We start from the raw sequence: 20,553 nt of genomic DNA, 5'->3' as shown, positions 1-20,553 counted from the left end.
CCCGCCCGGCCCCCCTCCTCCCGTCTCGGAGACCCCCGCCCGGCCCCTCTCCTCCTGTCTCGACCTCCGCCCGGCACCCCTCCCCCTGTCTCAAACTCCGTCGAAGACCCCCGCCCGGCACCCCTCCTCCTGTCTCGGAGACCCCCGCCCGGCACCCTCATAAAGGCTCAGAGACTCCACCCAGCTCCGTCCTATGAACCAGAGCAGTCTCCGTGCTGAGACCCCAGCCAGACCACTCCTCAGGGCTCTGCTCTGAGCGCCAGGTCCTGATGACCCATTCCCCTTGGGGCAATTGTCACCCTGCATTGCCCAGGGCTCTCTCTGCTCTTCCCGCCCCTAAGGCCTGTGCAGCCACCTGCTGTGTTAACCCCCCTGGTTGAAACACCAGTGTGGTTTCTGTTCTTCCGGGGTCCCCAGAGAAACCCCTAGAGTCCTGGGCACACGCTAGCTTGAGGAGGTAAGGTACTTGCCCCAGGCCACTCGCGGTTTGATTCTGAGTCACTCCCACTCCAAGGCTTGTGCTCGGGGCCTCCTCTTCCTGCTGGTGCCTCCCCTCCCCTCCGCACAGGTGAAATGCAGCCACTTCGGGGGATTCCTCTCTGCGCTGTCCCCCACCTTCCCTCTCCTCCCGCCTGCTGGGGCTCCTGCCTCCAGCTGGTGGATGGCGCAGCCCCTTCCGTCTGTCAGACTGGGCCCAGAAACCTCTCCCCCCATCCCGCCCCCTCCTCCACCCACAGCAGCTGCACCGACGTTCTGCCCGTTTCGGGCCCTCGCCTTGGCCTGTCTGTCCCATCATGGCTTCACCTCCAGTGCCGCCTCGTTTCACTACTGGCCTGTTGTAGGGTCTTCTCAATACCACCACACTCAGGAGGGCACCTGCACCCTGTCTCCCCTGAGACGGGAGGCCCACAGGGTGGGGCAGCGGCTCCACCGTCCCACCGAATAGACAGTGGAACGAAAATCAGCCAGCCAGCCGCAGTGGCCCTAGCCCAATGCCCGCCTCAGCCCGCTGCCTTCCTGCCAGGCTCTCAGCCGACCAGGGGCTGGGCGTGGGCTTCCTGCAAGGGCCAGGTGCTCCTGGCTGGCTCGGCCGGCTCCAAGGAGGGGTCCGCGCTCTCTCCCAGGCCCTGTCCCTTGTGGCCTAGATGCCTCATGCAGAGAAGCCGGGAGGTTGCTGGGGTTTAGGCTTGTCTTAAACGGGCTTGTCTCCCCCCTGGCCCCCAGCTGAAACCGGGGAGCAGGGAGGGCACAGCAGCCCTGAGCACGGCGGGGTCCGGGGTGCTGGGGAGGCGCTGGGGGGGGGGGGCTCCGCGGAGCACACCTGGCTGAGGCTCTGCCGCTCCGAGGCCTCCAGGCGCCGCAGCAGGAAGCCGAGCTCCTGGGCCTCCGTCTCGGCCAGGCACTGCAGGTCCCGCACGGCAGCGGGTACGTCTCCCTTCTTGAGCTGGAGCAGGCCTCGCCGGGCGCGGGCCGCCTCTGACCGTGGGGTGGGCTGCAGGGCTTTTTGCAGGCAGGCGCCAGCTTCCTCATAGCTGCCTGTCAGTGATCCAGGAAGGACAGTCAGGGGGGTGCTGGGGCAGGGGGCGAGAGAGGTGGGACGCTGGCCAGAGCCTCTCTTGCTCAGTGTTGGTTCAGGGAGGGGCCAGCTGGTGGAGGGGCTCAGGCCGGGGGCAGGGGGACACAGTGACACCACGCCAGCCCCAGCTTGCCTGTTGAGCCCGTCATGGGGGGTCACTAGGGTGCAAGACCCCCAGGTTGAGCAGCAGGTCTCTGAGCAATGCTCACTGTGGTCACCACAAGGGGGCTCTCCTGAGCACCTGCGGGAATATATACTGGGCGGCAGGGCAGTGTAGGCCTGGCTGGGGGCCCTCCACAGGCTTGGAGGTGACAGTGACAGGTCAGGGAAATGCAGGCTGCACAGAACTCTCTCCTTTCACATTAGGACTGTAATATTCTTGGGATTTGGGCACATGGGGGCTTGACACAAGCCCACCTACAGTACGGCCTGGTGTTCCATAGGTACTCTGTAAACATCTGTTGAATAATTGCATGAGCTAATGAGAAGCCCCAATCATCTGGGTCCTTTTATGGAACCCCAAATTGCTCCTTTGTCTCTCCTCCCTGAAGGCAAAACCACACAGGTGAATGAGAGCTCAAGACACTTGCACCCCAGGCCCCACACGGACCTGGTCACAGGGATCAGGATTTGGGGTGGAAAGACCCCAGGAGGCACTGAATCCAGGGTCGGTCTCTCCCATTTTACAGAATAGAATCAAGGGTGAGAGGGGCTGGGACAGACACCCACATTCCCCAAACCTGGGCCGGGCATACCCATTGCAGTGAGTGCGTCTGCCAGCAGGATGTGTCCGCTTGGCTGCCCGGCATCGATTTTGATCAGCGCTTCCCCCACAGCTAGGAGGCCCCGGGCGTCCTCGTCGCTGAAGGGAGCCCCAGTGTCCAGCGGCTGGCTCAGGAGAGCCCGGCAGCGGGACCAGAGGCCCTGGGTGATGAGGGCCTGAGCCTCCGGCTTCAGAGAGCGAATCTCAGGGACCACACTCCTGGGGTCGAGCTTCAGAGCCAAGAGGATGTCATCCACAGCTTCCTGCAGGGGGGAGGAGGGCAGGGTGGGCGGCAGAATCGCCTCCGCTGGGCATCTGCCTGGGTGTTGGGGATACCAGAAGGGGCAGACGGCCCAGCTCTTGCCCTCCGCAGCCGGAGGGCCCCTCTGCTGAGCTACAGGAAGCTGAGCATGGTGAGCCAGTGAACTGGAGCTGTGGGAAGGGAGGGATGGCCGGACCGAGGGGGGCTCACACTGAGAGCCCACGGCAGGCTGGAGCAGAAATCAGGCTGCCAGCGCCCACGGGCAGGGGGGTGTCAGACATCCTGAGGGGCAGACGCCAGCTCCACCTGTAGGGGCTCCCACCTCAGTGGCATCTGGCATCATTTCTCCTTAATTAAGAAGCCTGGCAGGCAGGTCACCTCTGGGCTGCAGAGCCTCAGGGCAGACACTCAGTTTCAGCCACTCACCTGTGACCTTGCTCTCAGCTGAGAAGTGCCCCTGTCCAGGGCTGTGCAGCTGTGGCCGCCTGTGGGCAGGTTTTCTCCGGGGAAAGCACCCGCCTGGGGCCCGACAGTGTGGGTACCCTCCCACCCCTGTCCCTGCAAGCTGACCGCTTGAATCCACGGGCTCTGTGCAGACAGCTCAGGGTGTGGTACCCAAGAAGGCAGCTGAGGTCTTGTTATTTTAACCGGGGGGAGGGGGGTGTCTAGTAGCCCCCAGGGTTTGCACAGTCCATGCTGAGGCTGGGAGGCAGCGGGCCTCTTCCCATGGAAGGTGTGATGATGATGTGAGCCCCGAGCAGGAAGGGTTTTAATGGGCGTCTCACACTCAGGACGGCCTGGCCCTGCTCCCTCTAGGCTTGGGTTGAGAAGGAAGACCGTGCTGGTTCTTCTAGGTGCCCCTCCCCTAAAGCACTGTTCCCTTAACCCCACGTGCCCATCCGGGCGGGGAGGGTGGGGCCCGGTACCTTCTGCTGGCCCAGGGCCAGGTGCAGAAGTGCCCGACCGCACAGCGCCTGCACATTCTTCGGCTCAGCCCGCAGCACTGAGTTGAAGTCAAACATGGCCGTCTTCTTCTGGCCCAGGAGCCCGTAACAGCGGGCTCGGATGAGCAGGGACTCAACTGCCTGACTCCCTGGAGGAAGGGGGTGTGTGGCATTGGGGCATGACCGCTGCTGGGCCTTGGTGGGTACAACGTGTCTGCCCTCATCCAGCATTTGCTGGTACCCAACAGTGGGGTGGGGCAGGGGGGCACCAGCTTCGAGGCCACCTTGGGGAGCTCACAGACCACTGGGCACCAAGACACGGTCTTGGAGGGCCGATGGGGTTGATCTGGGGGCACTGGCTGTGGGAAACAGGGAGCCCAACTGTGAGGATGGCATCTAGGCTGGTGGAGAGTCAGACAGGGGTCTCGAGAGGAGGGGCCGCTGCAGCTACATCTGAGGTGAGGCCAGGTGAGGGGCCAGGAGGCGGACGGGTCCTTGGGGCTGGACATGGAATAGTCAAAGGTGGGAAGGTGCCACGTGGGCAGGGAGGAGCCCTCTGAATGCTGGGCACAGAAGCCCCTCCCCAAGGACAGCACCCTCGGTGAGTCTGTCCCGTGACGGACAGAACGATGCACGCTCTGGATCGTGTCCCCTTCCTCACTAATGTGTGCAGGGCATGAGCTCTGCTGCACCAGGCACCAGCCCTGCGTTGTCCATGAACTAGCTCACGTGATCCTCACTCCCAGCCCTCACCAGTGTCTCTGTCACCCACTTTGAGAAGAGGTAAGTGAGGAGATGTTTAGTAAGTGCAGAGCCAGGAGTCCACCTGCTGTTCTCATCTGAAGTCCACACTTTGAATCTCCATGCACCCCAGGAAATCGGGGTGCATCCTTGGGAAAGTCCCTTCCCTCCAGATTGGGTGCCCTATGGCCCTGTGCTAAGAAGGCCCAACTGCAAGAGGCTCTGTCGCCCAGGATGGTGCTGGGTGGGCTGGCTGGGCAAATGGGGACACCAGCTACACTCATACAGAGACACCCCACTATCTCCAGGAAGGGCCTCTCCCCGTTGGAGAGGGGCCAAGCTGGGAGAATGGCCTCAATCAAGGGCGGCCCTCCTACGCACAGGGCCCAGGGTGCCAGGAGGATCGCGGCTCAGGTCCCAGCTAGTCTGGCCCCTCTCCCACGCTTTAGCGTGCTCACCTGGACAGCTAGGGCCTCAGGGCAAGGCGTGCTCCGCGAGCGGCCCCAGCGCACGGACACACCCGTGAACCAAGAGCGGGCTTGGTTCCGCCCGGTCTCTGACCCCCGCATTGCTCCTCTTGCCCCTAGGTACCTGGCACAGGGTGGGAACCCCGGGGGCGGGCGGGCAGCAGCTACCTGCAGCGAAGATGGCCAGAGAGAGGTAGGCGATGGCCTCCCTGGTGCGGGCTGTGCCCTCGGCCCCGCTGGGCCGCGCCCGCAGGATGGCCAGGGCCCGAGCGTGGCAGTGGCCCCGCAGCATCTGCCGGTCCTCGTGGCGGACGACGTCCAGGGTGGGCTGGAGGCACGCCGTGTCCCCGGACTGGACCACCTTCTTCACCAGCTGCAGGGGCAAGGCAGCCACCGGGTTCCTCCCTGTGCCTGATGCCCAGCCCACTCCACCCTCAGCCCCCCTTGCGGGGCCGAGGCGCGCGGGGCGTGGCCCGAGAGCCGGAGCGTCCGGGGCGGGGCCCGGGGCGGGGCGTACAGGGGTGTGGCCCGCGGGGATGGGCTCAGGGGCAGGGACTGCGCGTCCCCGGCGCTAAGCCCAGGGAAGGCGGAGGGCCCGAGGTGTGAGCCTGCGCGGGGCTGCTCCTCTGGGCTGCACGGCGAGGGGTGGGGTGGGGGGTCCCAGTGTCCCCGAGCCGGAGGACCTCCTCCGTGGCTTGGAGGTGGAGCTCTCGCTTCACCGGCCCACACACTGCAGGTCCAAATGAGAAGCGCGGGGAAAGGGGGTTTTCAAATCATAAGGTGACCGAGGGCACCGGGCGAGGAGCAAATGCGCTGGGATCAGTGCCCGCTCTGGGTGCAGCGAGACTCCGGGTGGACATAACCTTGGCTCTCTGAGCGGCTCCGTCCCACAGAGACCCGATGCTGCCCCTGCTGGCCGCTCGCTGAAGACACAGGTCCCAGAGCAGAAGGATCGGCCGGTTCCTGGGCATCCTTCCCTCTCCCGCCTGTGTGGCCCAGGGCAGGGGAACCAGGAACCCAAATCCGGCCAGAGCAGAAGAAGCTGACAGGCCCCAAAGCCCGACATCTTCCCCCTGGAACATAACCTTCTGACCCCGGTTCCAACGCGAAGCCCTCTTAACACCGGAGGGAGGCGAAGTTCTGCTTTTCCTGGGAGCAGGGTGGTCTTGGAGAGAGGTGAGGTGAGCCGGAACTGAGGACCTGGAGGCCTCTCTGCCATTCCCCTCCCTAGGCAGGGTCACCTCCAAGCCTAGTTTACTTGGGAGGTTTGGGTCGGAGCTCAGTCTACACCTGACTTTTGGCCCTTTTCCTTCATAACACAACAAAAGCAAATATGAAGCACCTACTGCATGCTGGAGACCTGCTGGGCCCTGGGGTACTTGCTCCAGCTATTTCGGGACAACCCACAAGACCAGAGCACAGACGAAGAGACTGAGGGTCGGGGAGGTGAGGGGGCCTTGCTGGAGGTGGCAGAGCCCGGGGCTGAGACACGTTTTACCTGCTCCAAAGTCCAGGCTGAGGGGTGCAGAGTGAGGGGCCCAGAGGCCCGTGCCCTCCACAGGGCTGTGGCCCATCTCCACCTGCCCTGCTGTGGCCCCGCGGGGCCTGCTCACCTGGTTTGCATCGTAGAAGAAGCCCCTCCGCAGCTGCAGCAGGGCCAGTCGCGCGAGCACAGGGGCCGCGTGGGGCCTCCGGGAGAGGGCCAGCAGCAGGGCCTTGTGGGCATCCTCCAGACGGCCCAGGCGGTACAGGGCATCAGCCCCCAGGAGGCTTGACGCCTCATCTTCCCTGTCCAGCTCCACCAGGAGCGTGGCCAGCTGGTACACACCATGGGCATCCCTGTGGAGAGAATAGCTGGGGGAGAGGCAGCCAAGCCTCTGTCTACACCCCTTTCAGCTGCCCAGGAAGGTGGGCCACAGGCAAATTCTATCCCCGCACACCTGGTCCAGGCAGCTCCCTTCCCATCCAGCCACAGAGCCCCGGGTCCTACTGGAAGGACCCTCACACACGGGGTCTCTGGAAACCACAGCTGCCCTCTCTGACATACATCCCTCAGTGCTCACTCCCCGCCCCATCTTCCCACCACCCCGTGTGGCAAGCATTTCGCAGATGGAAGACAGCTTCCATCTGTGGGCTGACCACAAGCCAACCCTGCCTTAGTTTCCTTTTCTGTAGAAACGGGATAACAGTGTTGGCCTTGCAGGGCTCAGGGGTGTGTTCAAGGCAGTTAGAGAACACACAGGCTTCACTTGGAATGCTCCTGGTGTGCTGGGAATGTGAATGAGCTCCCACTGGGAGAAGGGCTGGAGCCTCCAATTATGACAATTCCCAGAGACAAAAAGTATAAAGTGCCCCCAATCTTGCGCAATTCCACCTCACCAGCACATCAAAGCAATTTGAACTGAGCAACCTGCAGGCAGAGAAAGTGTGTGTGTGTGTGTGTGTGTGTGCACACGCGCGCGCAGGGTGGGTGGTGGCAGCAGACCTGACATCAAACATGCCCCCCAGGAGGCCCCCAGCTCAGTGCTTTGAGCTTTGTTAAAACACCTCCCTGTCACCTCTCAGCAGCCAGAGAAGTGCAAATCAAAACAGCTGCAGGGTCATCCATTAGGCTGGCAGAAAAATTCCAAAACGAACATCAGGGCTGGGCGCGTGGCTAGACGGGCAGATGGGCAGCTCCGGAAGTCGAGGACCTCACAGCGGGCTGCGCTCTCTGACCCTGAAACCCCACCTCTGTGTCCGTACTCAGGACAGAACACTGTGGAGGCGTTTAGCTATAACAAAGGGCAAGCTCTAGGAATGGTCAAGGAATGATGGCATGGTCACAGGGCGGGCTATAGATTGGGGTGCCCAAGAAGGAATCCAGAGGCAAAGGAAATGTCCGTGATCTACCGAGTAAAAAAAGGGGGCTATAACTTGCACATAGAGTTCACATTCAGTTTAGTTTCTGTGCTCAGAGAGAAACAACTAGAAGGGAGTGCCGTCGGTGGGGTGATGGGAAAGTTGTATTTTTTCATGCCCATTTTTGAGTTCTTAATTTTCTATGGTAGTCAGGTCCACAGAGCATCACACTGTTTGTGGCTGGGAGTCCTAAGATCTGGGCTTCAGCACTAAAACTGCCATCCATGATTTAGGGAAATCCCCCAGCTGCTTCCTGCCTCAGTTTACTCATCTGTAAAGAAGGAAGACACACACCCCTAGCTACCTCGCGGGAGACCAGAATGAAACAGTAGCCCCAGGGGTACGCGGGGCTAGTTTTTACCCTTCCTGCGCGTCGGGGCTGTCCATCTCCACGGCCTTACTCCGGCGGCCCCGTGCGCCCGTGAGCCCCAGGTCTGGCCTCCGCTGCAGCATCCTGCGGCCCTCCTCCCGCAGCACGGTCAGCAGGAGGCCCCTCTGGTTCCAGGGGACGTAGGCCTTGGCGACGAGCAGTGCCTCCTCGGGGTGCAGGCGGCAGGCGGTGACATAGTCCAGCGCACCCAGGAACGCGCTACCCTCCAGCACCCTCAACAGCCCTCGGCCACACAGCGCACGCACGCAGCTGCCCAGGTGCGGCGGCGCGTGCTCCACCACCTCCTGGAAGTCCTCCCGGGCGCGCGGTGCATCGCCGGCGTGCAGCGCGCAGAAGCCGCGCAGCACCAACAGGGGCGCGCGGTCTCCGGTGTGGGCCCTGATGCGGTAGTCCGCACGGTCCTCGGGGCGCGCAGGCCGCAGCAAGCGCTCGCACAGCGCCCTGGCGCCCGCCGCGTCCCCCGCCAGCAGCAGGCACTCGGCCAAGCGAGTGCCCAGTGCCCGGCGCGCCCCAGGCGGCGCAACGCGCAGCAGGACACGGAGCGCGCAGGTCACCGGGGCCAGCAGCTCCAGGCCCGAGTTTTCGCGGAGCTCAGCGCGGCTCCGCACGGCCTCCTGGAAGTGGGCGAAGCCCAGGTCCGCTGCCTCCTGCGCCTGAGCCCGCACGCGCTCTCGGTCCTCCGCGGAGAGCACCGCCTCCAACTGCCTCCGCGCCCTCGAGGGGCTCTGTCGGAAGGCCTCATGCAGGTCCCGAAGCAGGTCCCGGGCGCCACTGTCCAGGAATAAGGCCGCGGCTGCGCGGGTGACCAGCAGAGCGGCCCGATGCTCACCTGGGGAGAGAAACAGAAGCACTGGTCCTGCCTGTCGGGTCACAGCCTCCAGGGTGCCACCTAGCCCCCCACCGTCCAGCGCTTTGGACCCTCTGAAGCATCTCACGGCATCTCCCGAGAGTGTCCCAGTAGTCCAGGACATTGCATCACCACGATAGACCCTCAGCGACAGAGCAGAAATCAGGAGGGACAGCTGGGGTGGGCAGCTGCATGCATGCCTACTCAGCAGTGCTCTCTTCCCATGGGTTCAAAGTCAACCTCACCGATTGGCCAAGAAGGACATTTAGTTACAAAACCTCTTTACTTTTTAATGATGGATTTGGGGATTGAGTTCCCTCTTCTGGGATTAGCGCCCCCAGGTTAGTGCTGAGGTTCTGACCCTGTGACCTTGGGGGGGGGGGGCTGGTTGTTACTCCAGCATCTTTGCTTCTTGCCATCTTGGGGCAATGTTGGGGCCCAGAGCTTCCCTCTGAAACAGGGACTGCAGTCAGATGCAGGAAAGAGGGAAAGGCACACCCAATGCTGCTTACACTGTGGGGGACTTGGGCCATTTACTGGATCTCACTGTGCCTCAGTTTCCTTTTCTGCTTTATAATGGGGTTTAAAATGGTCTGCACTCGGGGCGCCTCGGTGGCGCAGTCGTTAAGCATCTGCCTTTGGCTCAGGTCATGATCCCAGGGTCCTGGGATCGAGCCCCACATCAGGCTCCCTGCTTGGTGGGAAGTCTGCCTCTCCCTCTCCCACTCCCCCTGCTTGTGTTCCTGCTCTCACTATCTCTCTCTCTGTCAAATAAATAAATAAATTCTTAAAAAAAAAAAAAAAAAGGTCTGCACTCACAGGGCCATGAGGATGAAATGGATTAATGCTTGTCTAGTGCTTGGAACAGTAAAAGGGCCCCTGGGGGGCCTTTTACTCAGTGAGGTTCCCATCAGCAACAGCGTCATCCCGCCTCCTCATACCTCATGTCCAAGTGTGCTCATGAGGATGGGGGCTTTCTGGTAACGAAACCAAGCCATCCTTTCCCAACAGGGCCCAGGCAGGTGCACACCGTGGAGAGCATCCCAGAAAACTCAGTGCTGGCAGGAGCTCAAGATCATGGGCACCCACCCTTGCATTGCAGGTTAGGAAAATACCTCTGGGGAGGGGAGCTTTGCAGAACCCCAGTGATTCTCAATCCTGGGTCTCAGAACGTCCACTCTAGTGCTTTTGGCATGGAGTCCTTCACAATTCTCAAAGAGCTTTCTCCCAACATTTACACCAATACAGGAGAGGGTAAAACACCTTCACTTCTGCATGGAAGCAAGCCTGCTGGGACCCTGCCCCTTTTCTGTTAGGGTAAGCATCACGCCACAGCCCAGAGTTATGTAAAAAGAAAAACATCTTGCATCCTGAGATCAACCAACCATCCAGCCAACCAGCCAGCCAACAAGGTCACCCTGTCTAGTCCTGGTGGCCAAAGAAAAAGAGACTTTGGGCCTTTCCAGTCAGTTACTAACTCCTGAACAAAACAATTCTACACCTGATTTTTGCGGTAGTTCATGGATCCTAGGGAGTTGCAGTAGGTGGAGAGCCCTTGGGCCCTGGGGGGATTTGTTACTTATTTACCCACATGAAAGTGTGTTCTCTGCTCTGCTTCTGACGTTCCAGTTACACACATTAGGCTTCTAGACATTGTCCCACAGGTCACCAAGGTTCTGCTCATTTTTCTGGTGTTCTTCATATTGGATAATTTCTATCTTCAACTTGACTGACTCTTCTGCTTTCTCCATTATGCTATGAATTTTTCAATTCTAGAACCTCCATTTCATTCTTTTTTTTTAATAGTTTCCTTTTATCTGTTCAGATTCCACATCTGTTCATTCATCATGACCATATTTTCCTTTAGTTCTTGAATACATCTATGATAGTTCCTTTAAAGTCCTTAGTCTGCTCATTTCAGCACCTGGATCATCTTGGGGTCAGTTTATATTGACTTGTCTCCTGACGGTGGCTCACATTTTAATTTCCTGTTTCTTTGCATGTCTAGTAATTTTTAAAAATTGTACACTGGGCATCTGGTTGGTGTTTTGTAGACACTCTGGATTTAGCCATGTTCCTCTGAAGAGGACTGAATTTTGTTTTAGCGGGCAGTTACATGGGATAGGATCGAACTCCATATTCTGTCTTATCTTTGCTAGGCACAGCTAAAATCTCCAGTTAGCTCTTGTAGTTCTTGCTGGCTCCAGCAGCTGCTCTTTCAGACCACCCAGTCTCTCCCACGTATGTGTAGTTTAGTGGTCCTCCAAGGATTTAAGTGGATTTAATACACAGGTTTTGGGTCTAGTCCCCTCTGTGGCTCCCTCCTTTTCAGAATTTTCCTTCTAAACTTTCCAGCCACTTTTCTCAGCCTGAACTCTGTCCTACAACGTCTCAAGCCAGTAAAACCGCAGCTTCCTCTTCTGCGTGGATAAAGCATGGATTGAGGAGTTTCCTCAGGCAAAAAGCTGCAAGGCTGCAAATCTCACATTGTATAGCCCTCTTCTTTCAAGGGTCAACTTCCAGTTTCTGCCCACATTTGGTCACTGTTCAGTGCCTCCAAATAATTGCATTTTGTATTTTGTCCAAATTTTATCATTGCTATCTGTGGGACACAGGCTGGTCAAGCCAGTCCCCTATTATGGAAGCCAGACTCTTCTACGGGTAGACTTAAAAACTGTGACAATATGGGAAGATACAAAATACTATCTCATCATTGTTTTAATTTTAATTTTCCTGATTACTAGTGAGGGCAATTTATTTAATTAGATTAATTTAATTAAAAATTTTTTTCCAACCTGGTGGGTGGAAAGTGGTATCTCATTGTTTTAATTTGCATTCGTATCATTACTATGATGTTGAACATTTTTCACGTTTCTTTGTCATCTGTGTTTTCTCTTACGGGAAATGCTTTTGCCAATTCTCATATTGGATTTTTTTTTCTTATTGATATGTCAGAATTCTTCAAATACTCTGGCTATTAATCTTTTGCTCATTGTATATTTTGCAAATATTTTCTCTCTGATGTGGATTTTCTTTTCATTTTTTATAGTTATGGACAAAATGGAAGTTAACATTTTTAATTAAATCAAACAACAAATTTCCCTTTACTGTTTCCAATTTTTGTATTTTTTTTTTTAAAGATTTTATTTATTTATTTGACAGAGAGAGAGAGAGCACAAGCAGGGGGAGCAGCAGGCAGAAGGAGAAGAAGGTTCCCCACTGAACAGGGAGCCCGATGTGGGACTCGATCCCAGGACCCTGGAATCATGACCTGAGCCAAAGGCAGATGTTTAACTGACGGAGCCACTCAGGTGTCCCTCCACTTTTTGTATCTTAAGAAGTCCAGCTATCCACAGAAATCTTAATGATATTCTCTTATATTTTCTTTTAGAAACTATAAAACTTAGCTATCACATAATCCACCTAGAATTTACTTTTTTTTTTTTTTTTTCCAGAATCAGCACCATCCACTGAATAATGGTCCTCTTCTTTCCCTATAGATTTGTAATGCTCACTCTCACATATTAAGTTCTGGATACCTATGGGTCTGTTTCTGGCCTGTCTAATTTGTTTTATTGGTCTTTCTATCCATCACTTAAGTCAATAACCTTCTGTATTGGGTAGTATAGCTTTGTATTAACTGGTAGAGTAAATATTTATACCACCACCTTCTTCTCTGTCTTCTCTTTCTCCTCCCCCACCTCTCTCCCCACCTCCTGTTCATCTCTTTCCCCTTCCTCTTCTTCTTCGTCTTGTCTATTATTGTTTTTTTGTTCTTCTTCTTATAATATCAAATCTTTCTAACAATGGACATTGGATATCTATTTATATAGGTATTCGTTATTGTCTTTTAATAAAATTTTATAATTTTCTCCACAAAGTTGTATGTTCTTTGAAATAAATTATTTTCTGTTGCTATGGTAAATGGTATAGTCTAAAATTATAAAGTTTCTATTTGTTGCTGGTGTCTATAAATATAAATGCTTCTGTATATCCTGTTAAATTCTGTTCCTATGTCTAATACATTTTTGTTGCTTCTTTTTTTTTTTTAAGATTTTATTTATTTATTTGAGAGAGAGAGAATGAAAGACAGAGAGCATGAGAGGGGGGAGGGTCAGAGGGAGAAGCAGACTCCCTGCTGAGCAGGGAGCCCGATGCGGGACTCGATCCCGGGACTCCAGGATCATGACCTGAGCTGAAGGCAGTCGCTTAACCAACTGAGCCACCCAGGCGCCCCCATTTTTGTTGTTTCTGTTGGGTTTCTACATAGCTAATCATATTGTCTGGAATAACTTTGTTTCTTCCTTTCTAGTCTTACATTTATTTTCTTCTTATCTTATTGCATTGGCTAGGATCTCTAGTACAATAATAGATAATGGGAGAGTAGGCAGCTACTACATTCTTGATTTTAAATGGAAGGCTACTATCAACCACTAAGTTGATATTTTGGTAAGGTGTTGATAGATATTATTTTTTCAATTAAGTAAGTTTCCTTCTATTCTTTGTTTAAATTTGTGGGGTGTTAATATGTTATAAAATGCTTTTTCTGAATTCATTGCAATGAGCATATGCTCTTTTTTCTTTCATTAATGAAGGTAGTGAATAATATTATTATGGAAACACAAAATTACAACTCCTATATTGAATTGAGTTTTGGCTAAAACAGGCATCAGAAACTGTTGCTCTGACTCAGCAGTTGTACTGGTTACTATCACTGTACAACAAACTCCCCCAAAACGTAGTGGCTTAAAACAATGACCATTTCAACAGCCAGAGGAACCCATGGTTCTTCCTCAGTCTGGACTGAGTTGAGTTGAGCTGGACAGTTCTGTTGATCTTACCTGGGGTCCCTCATGTCTGCACCCATCTGTTGGCTTGGGCAAGAGGGTGTAAGGTGGCCTCACTCACAGGCCTGAGGCCTTGGTGTTGGCCATTGGTAGAGCTTCCCTCTATGTGTGCCCTTGTGGTTCACTGATCTAGCTTCCTACATGGCACTGGGGGGGCTGTTGCAAGAGGATGAAGGTGGAACTTATTGGGCCCCTTGAGGCATGGCCTCCAGAATCACATGACATCATGTTTATTCCTCTATTTTCTATTGGTCCCAGCAAGACTTGAGGCCAAGCCAACTTCTGCCCCCTTGCTGTGAGGAGCTTTAACAACCATGGCCATGCTTTCTACCTACTGCAGTAATTCTTAATGAAAAACCTTGAATGGATGAGAGATGGTAGCCCTGGGCACTTTGGGAAGATTAACCACTCAGGGAACCTTGGTGCTTGGATGTTGACCCATAGGAGATTTGAGTTAAAACTATACTTATTCTTGTCTTCATATAGAGTTTGTCTGCTTACTGAGAAGGGCAGAGCACTTTCCCAAATATACAGGGTTTGTTCAGTGTTTTCAAGGACCCTTATAAGTAACCTTGGGATTAGTATAGGAAACTGTGTTTGTAAAAGGTCTGTTATAGGCCATTTATTTATTCATGTTGTAAGCCATGTTTGTGTGGATGGTGGCAATAGGGTGACTCCCTGTGATGTAAGTGACTTAGGTCTAAGGAATGCAGTGATTCTTAGGGAAGGTGGTCCTGTCCACTGCAGAGCCAAGGCAGGACAGACAAGCTTCCTGGCAGTCTCCCCTGGGTTGGGGGGTGGGGTGGGCAGAGCTTATCTAACACACTTGCTTCCTGATGTTGTAGCCTTGGGAATTCTGGTCTTGATGGGGGTCTCTACTGGTCATTAAGGTGGAAGGTCCCTCCTCCCTGGGAGTTGCTGAGTGCCCCCAGCCTCAATACCCCTGCTCACAGCCCACTGCACGTTTATGCTTTGGGCACGGAGGGCACCCTACTTTCTCATAAGCTCAGGATTCTTTGTGACTCTGTCGAGCCTCTTTGTACCTTTTATAGTAGGAAGGCTTCACGGCATCTGGTTTAGTGTATTTCCAGAAACAAATTTGCCCACTCACTTTTCAGTTCTCTCTGTCTGATCCCTCCCTCCCCAACACACAAACACTGGGGTCACCAGTAAACCCCATGTGGCACAGAAAATAGACACCTTCTGTCCTCTCGTCATGGAAATGGCAGCGTGTGCCTCATCATCTTGCAAACACCTGCATCTTCTGGCTCTCATCAGCACCCTGCAGGCTCCTCATTTTCTTCCTTCTTGTCCTCCTGTCCCCTTTGCTGGGTCCTTCTTTGTGGGGGCAGTGTGGTGGGTCATTAGGAGCCTACCACGAACACTCCAGGTGCCCTTGGAGGGTTGCCCATGGAAGTTGCATTCATTCTCATTGAATGCACATCGAACCTTACAATGGTTTGCCCACCTTGTGTTCAATGAATGGCAGCTAGCATGGCCGTTCCGCATCTCTAAGTGTGTGGCTGACCCACTCCCTCCATATCTAAGCCCTTGACTCTGAATCTCTTCTTTGTGGGTTGGATTCTGAAATCCCTTCTTCAAACCAAGCCCCCTCTCACCTCAAGGCTCATGTGTTCAGCTGCCCAATGACATGGTCCACATGATTGACTCAAGGGACATCTTTTTGAGCACTTAGTGGGTGATGCCATTTTAAGGGTCTGATACACACTTTCACTGAAATCTCAGCAGCAAGTTCAGAAGTGGGTGTAGCCCCCATCCCCACGTGCACACGGGGAAGCGGCACAGAGAGGGCCACCGGGCCAGGAGGGATCTTGGAGTGTCTGTGGTAGGCTGGTGTGTGGCTTTGGGCTCTCCAGCCATCCAGCCACTGCCCACGCCCCCACCAGAAGGAGGACTCTGTAAAGGGACCAGACAGGAGCAGTACCTCAAACCAGGTGTGTCCAAAGCCCCTGTAGCCCCCTTTTCCCTGTCTGCTCGTCCCCTGAGCTCTGCAACCCAGTGGCCAAACTCCTGAAATCATTCTTGACCCTCCTTCTTCCTCCACCTGTGCCTCTGCCATCTCTTGCCGGGACTGCTCCTCTGGGCTCCCGGCCTGGTCCTCTTCCCGGCCTCCCGGCCTCCCGGCCTCCCAGCAGCTTCTGTTATCACTCTGGCTCCCCTGGCACACTTTGCACATAGCAGACAGAAGAAACTATAGAAATGCAACCCAGAGAACCTCACTCCACAGTTCAAAACCCTCTCATGGCTCCTCGCTGCTCTGGGGGTAAAATGCTAAGTCCTTTCAGGCCCAGCAGGGCTTAGCCAAATCTATTTCTTCCATGCCTCCCCTTCTCCCTCTGCTCCTGCCCCCCAACAGCCACTATGGTTCCATTCAGTGGCATGGACACCCCAAGTTCTTTCTCCCTTAAGGACCTGGCATGTCCTGTTTCTGCTGCTGGGAATCCTTTAGCCTTAATTCAAGTGACATCTCCTCCAAGAAGCCTACCCTGACCACCCAGCTAGGGCAGCACCTTGCAGGGTCCATTTTTCAAAGCACATATTTTGTTTGTTCCTTTTCTTGGGTGCTCTGTAAGGACAGGGCTTGCCCATCTTGTCACCGTGGTGTCCCCACACCAGGAACAACCCCCCCACCCTACCATAACCAGAACTTAAGCACGCCGTGAAGGCATGGCGGGAGCGACTTTCACCCTGGCCCTTAGGGGGGCAAGAACCGCACTCTTACCTTGGGGTGGGCTGCCCGTCAGGTCAGACTCAAGGGCCCGGCTGCACGCCAACCGGCAGTCCTCATACCTGCCACTGCGGAGTAGGACTTCCGGGGACAGGGCGTCACTCCACATGCCCCCAGGGTCCAGGGCTGCCAGGAGTCCCTGGCAGCCGGCCTCCTGCTGGCCAATGCTGTCCGCCTCCTGGTGCCCTGAGATATAGTCCTGCAGGGTGCTGATCAGCACGGGGAGGTAGGGCTGCTGATGGGTTCGAACAAAGGCCACGGTCCGGTCTGCACTGGAGGCAAAGGCCTGCAGATAGTCTGCCACGCCATCGTCCACCTGCACCCGGGACAGGATCCAGGCCAGGGCGCGGCTCAGCTGTAGCTCCAGGGCTTGCTGGGAGCCAGCATCCAGCAAGGTGCTGCAGCGCTGAACCACCTCCTGGTGGCGCCCCTGAGCCAGCAGGCTGGCCAGGGAGTGCAGGACCGCGGCGGGGTGGTCCGGGCAGAGGCTGGCCAGGAATGCCGAGGCCAGGGTCCCCGTCAGGGAGACAACCGCCATGCCGTCCCAGTGGATGGCGGGGATCTGGCTGTCACCGCGGCACCAGGCCTCTAGGGTGGCTACCACGGGTGCCCCTCGGGCCTCAGCCAGGGCAGCTCTGACGCTCCGCACGGCCGAGGGGGCGTGGCAGCTGAAGGCAGCCAGGTAGAAGGCGGTGGCCAGGAGGGGCTCTCCCAGGGCCAGGCGCTGGTCTCCTTCCCGGCAGAGGCAGGCCACGAGCTCCCGCGCCGACATTACGGCTGTGCCCATGGTGGGCGCATGTCCAGTCCTTGGCGGGCACCTGGGGTAGAGGTGGCGCGGTTAGTCCCCATCCCTCCCCACTGAGACCCCAGAGTCCGTGCAGAGCACCCTCGAGTGAAGAGTCGGGTGGGGCTGGGCTCATCTGCCAGGGTTCCCCAGGCCAGGCTCCTTTCCTCTGCAGAATGAGACCCTTACCCTGCTCGGCGACCCACATGAAGAGCCGGGTGGCCTGTGGGGTCAGGGACTCCAGGCCCTTGCTCCCCACCCCAACCCCAGCAGAGGACCCCACAGGAAGGTGGAACACCCCCACCCGCTCCCTGTCCAGGTCACCCAGGCCACCTTCTCTGCTGAGTCTCCAGAGACCCGCCCAAACTCAGGGCCAGACCTCTGCCCACCTCCCACAGCCCGCCATTCTGGGTGGGAGTGGTGGGCTGCTGGGGTGGTGAGGGGCACTTGCCGGGCTCTGGGGTGGGGGTGGGGAGCCCCGTTGGCCCAGGCCAGGGGGTCAGTTCTGAGATTGGTTCTGGGGACCAGCCCCTGCCACTCCCCTCCCCCCTTCCCAAATCTGATCTTAAGTACTAACTACAGTACTCAGGGACAGTCTCTCTCGGGTCCCAAAGTGCCTGCACACAAGCCCCACCCAACACACGCCCTGTAACACACAGACAGCCGCACAAGCTCCCTGAGACATAGAGCACACGCCTGTGCGCTCACACACGCACACACGCACACACACTCACGCCGGGGCGCTCACACACGCACACCCGCCTGTGCTCGGAGCCCGTGCGGGGCGCGCGCGGCGGGCGGTGGGGAGGGCGGTGGGTGCGGCTCCGCCCAGGGGTCGGTTTCCCGGGAGAGCGTCAACACCCCGCCAGACCCCGCCCCGCCCCGCCCCGCCCCGGACGCAGTCCCCGCCCCAGATCTCGCCGCGGCCGGACCCCGCCCCCACCTCCCCCAGGCCCTTGCAGGGGAGGGGTCGGGGAGGAGGGCAGAGCTGCCCCCCGAGTTTGTGGGGGTCTCGGGGCCACCGGGGGCCGGGGCCAGCCCTCGCCGCATCCTCACTGTCCTCACAGATGGGGAGGGAGCTCCGCGGAGGAGAGGCGCCCTGGGCCCTGCCATCCCAGAGCTCTTCCTGTAGGTTGCTTCCGGGGAAACTGGCTGCCCAGGCCACCCCTCCGCCTGGGCTCCTGAGGGTCTCCCGTCCGCCCCCCCGCCCCCCCGCCCCTCCGCCCGGCTGTGGGTGCCCCTCCGCACAGGCTCTTGCCAACAGCCTGCAGGTGGACGTTTCGGCACGTCCAGCGCCTTTCTGCTGACTAGCTCGTTCTGGCCCAGGCGACTCGTCTTGAGCAGAGGGCCTGCCCCTCCTTGGGACAAGGCCCAGAAGGTGGCTCCGAGAAGCTGGGACGTGAGACTGCTGGCCGGGGGTCACCTTCACTGTAGCTGAGGAAGGGGTGCAGCATCAGCTGAATATTTTGGGAACCCCCCATCTCCTGCCATCCCCACCTGAGCAGCCGCAGCAAGAAGCAAAGCCTGCTGGAGGCCTCAGCCGGCAGGGGCTTTGCACTTGGGTCTGAGATGCTGAGCCCTGCATGGGGGGCGCTGGGGAAGGTCGATGAGCTGCATGTCCCTGGAGAGATGGTCTTGCTTTGGGCGAGGGCCCCTCCCAATTCGAGTTGCCAAGGTGCCCAGATGCCAGGTAAACCCTGGTTCCTCTGCAGGGCTCAGGGAGACAGGTGGGGTGCCTGATGGCAGAGTGGGGGGCAACACGGGTGCCATGAGGTAGGGTGGGTGGGGGGCACTGGCGGGGGGGCGCTGCATCTCTGACGTGCTTCTCAGGGTCCAGGTCTCCTGGGACGCGGGGTGTGGCCGGTTGGCCCATTAGGGAGGGCACCACGGACAGAGGCAGAGTCTGGGATCAGGTGTGCAGGGGGCGGGCTCCCTGACTTTCACAAGGGCACAACGCCCGAGCGATGAACGTGGCGGTGACGGTTTATGAAGAGATCTCCCATTGCTTTGATTACTTTCACTTAATTTACCCTAATTAGGCAAAAGCCATAATGGAGCAGGGCTGCCACATGGGGCTGTGGGAAGGGCCCGGGGCATGCAGGTGGGAGGGCTGCCTGACATTCAGCCTCACATTAGCCCTGATGGGCCCCCCGCCTCTCTGCCCTGCACTCGGCGCCCACAGACCCGCAGCGCAGGCCAGATGAGCCCGCGGTCTCCGTGGGTCACCACCTGTGACCCCGGCCCCCACCTGAGCGCAGCACACGCTGAGACAGGTAACCCCGGGCGCCTGCTTCATGCCGTGGGGCGCACGTTTCGGGATGCAGGCCCATGAGCAGATATCACGGACAGTCGTTGTGACCTGAACTGAAAAGGAAGCTGACTTCCTGTGGAAAGGGTTTCTTGCTGTTTCCGACCCGCATCGGGTGGTGGTGATGCTGAACGTCAGAACTTGACAGGACAGGGCAGGTGGTCTTTGAAGGGAGTCCATGGCTCATCCACAGCTTTAGGGGAGATGGGGTTTCACTGGGACAGATCGCACAACCACTGCGTGTGAAGACCGGGCCCCCAGGGGCTGTTCGTCCTGCCGCAGAGGTGGCCCCGGTTAACCTGTCAGACCTGGCCGGGTTTAGGGAGGGACGGGGGTGCCCCTGCGGGACTCCTTGCACTCCCTGAAACAGCCGTGGAGTGGCAGCTCTAAGGGACGTGGGCACCCGCGTTGCGGCCCCAGCAGGAGCACAGAGTCCCTGCTCTAGATGCCATCGGTCACGCCCGACTCTGGGACAAAGACCCACCACCTGGAAAGGCGGCTTGGAGCCCATTACCAGAATTTTCTTGGGTTTGAGCAGAAGCATGGCAGAGAAGTAGGAAACAGAAAGAGTTTAGGGATGTGGACTGTTGGTTTTGGCCTTGGGATTGACCTTACAGTTTTGTGGCTTTCGCCTTGTGGGAGGCGGGGTTGGCGGGGTGTTCCTGGGCCCTGCCTGTGGGTGGCATGGTCGTGAGGTCGCCTGCCTGGGGATGAAGGGCTCTGGGCCCGTCTGGAGCTCATGGTCTACTCTCTCAGCTCCAGCAAGCAACGACTTCACTGTATAAGGAAACTTCGCAAACCCTTAGCCCAGGATCCTTGCCTGGAGGCCCACAGGCCATAAGGCTGGGAGTCCAGTGCCCCTCCCCACCTTTATAAAAGCAGGTGTGCTTTACTCACCCTCGCCCATCCCCTGTCCTCCAGAGACCTGAGTGCTCCCCCAGGGCAGGTCCTAGCGCTGGACCCGGAAACCAGA

At 57.3% G+C, this 20,553-nt stretch overlaps 1 protein-coding gene across 1 annotated transcript in view; it reads right to left on the bottom strand.

Annotated features, from left to right (window-relative positions):
* TTC34 (tetratricopeptide repeat domain 34) overlaps nt 1–17,260 on the bottom strand; it is a 20,126-nt gene extending 2,866 nt beyond the window's left edge. The window contains exons 1-7 of the mRNA XM_035019956.1: nt 16,483–17,260; nt 8,016–8,874; nt 6,367–6,592; nt 4,922–5,126; nt 3,528–3,694; nt 2,332–2,602; nt 1,322–1,536 (exon numbers count right to left, since the gene is read on the bottom strand). Of these exons, the coding sequence (XP_034875847.1) occupies nt 1,322–1,536; nt 2,332–2,602; nt 3,528–3,694; nt 4,922–5,126; nt 6,367–6,592; nt 8,016–8,874; nt 16,483–17,260 (2,721 nt within the window). The remainder of the gene's footprint in view (nt 1–1,321; nt 1,537–2,331; nt 2,603–3,527; nt 3,695–4,921; nt 5,127–6,366; nt 6,593–8,015; nt 8,875–16,482) is intronic.
* Between the last annotated feature and the right edge of the window lie 3,293 nt (nt 17,261–20,553).

The sequence above is a fragment of the Mirounga leonina genome, unplaced genomic scaffold (assembly GCF_011800145.1).
Source record: "Mirounga leonina isolate KUSES-001 unplaced genomic scaffold, KU_Mleo_1.0 Mir_173, whole genome shotgun sequence".
Classification (NCBI taxonomy): Eukaryota; Metazoa; Chordata; class Mammalia; order Carnivora; family Phocidae; genus Mirounga; species Mirounga leonina.
Note: the sequence above shows the minus strand (reverse complement) of the source record. Positions and strands in the feature narration are given on the sequence as shown.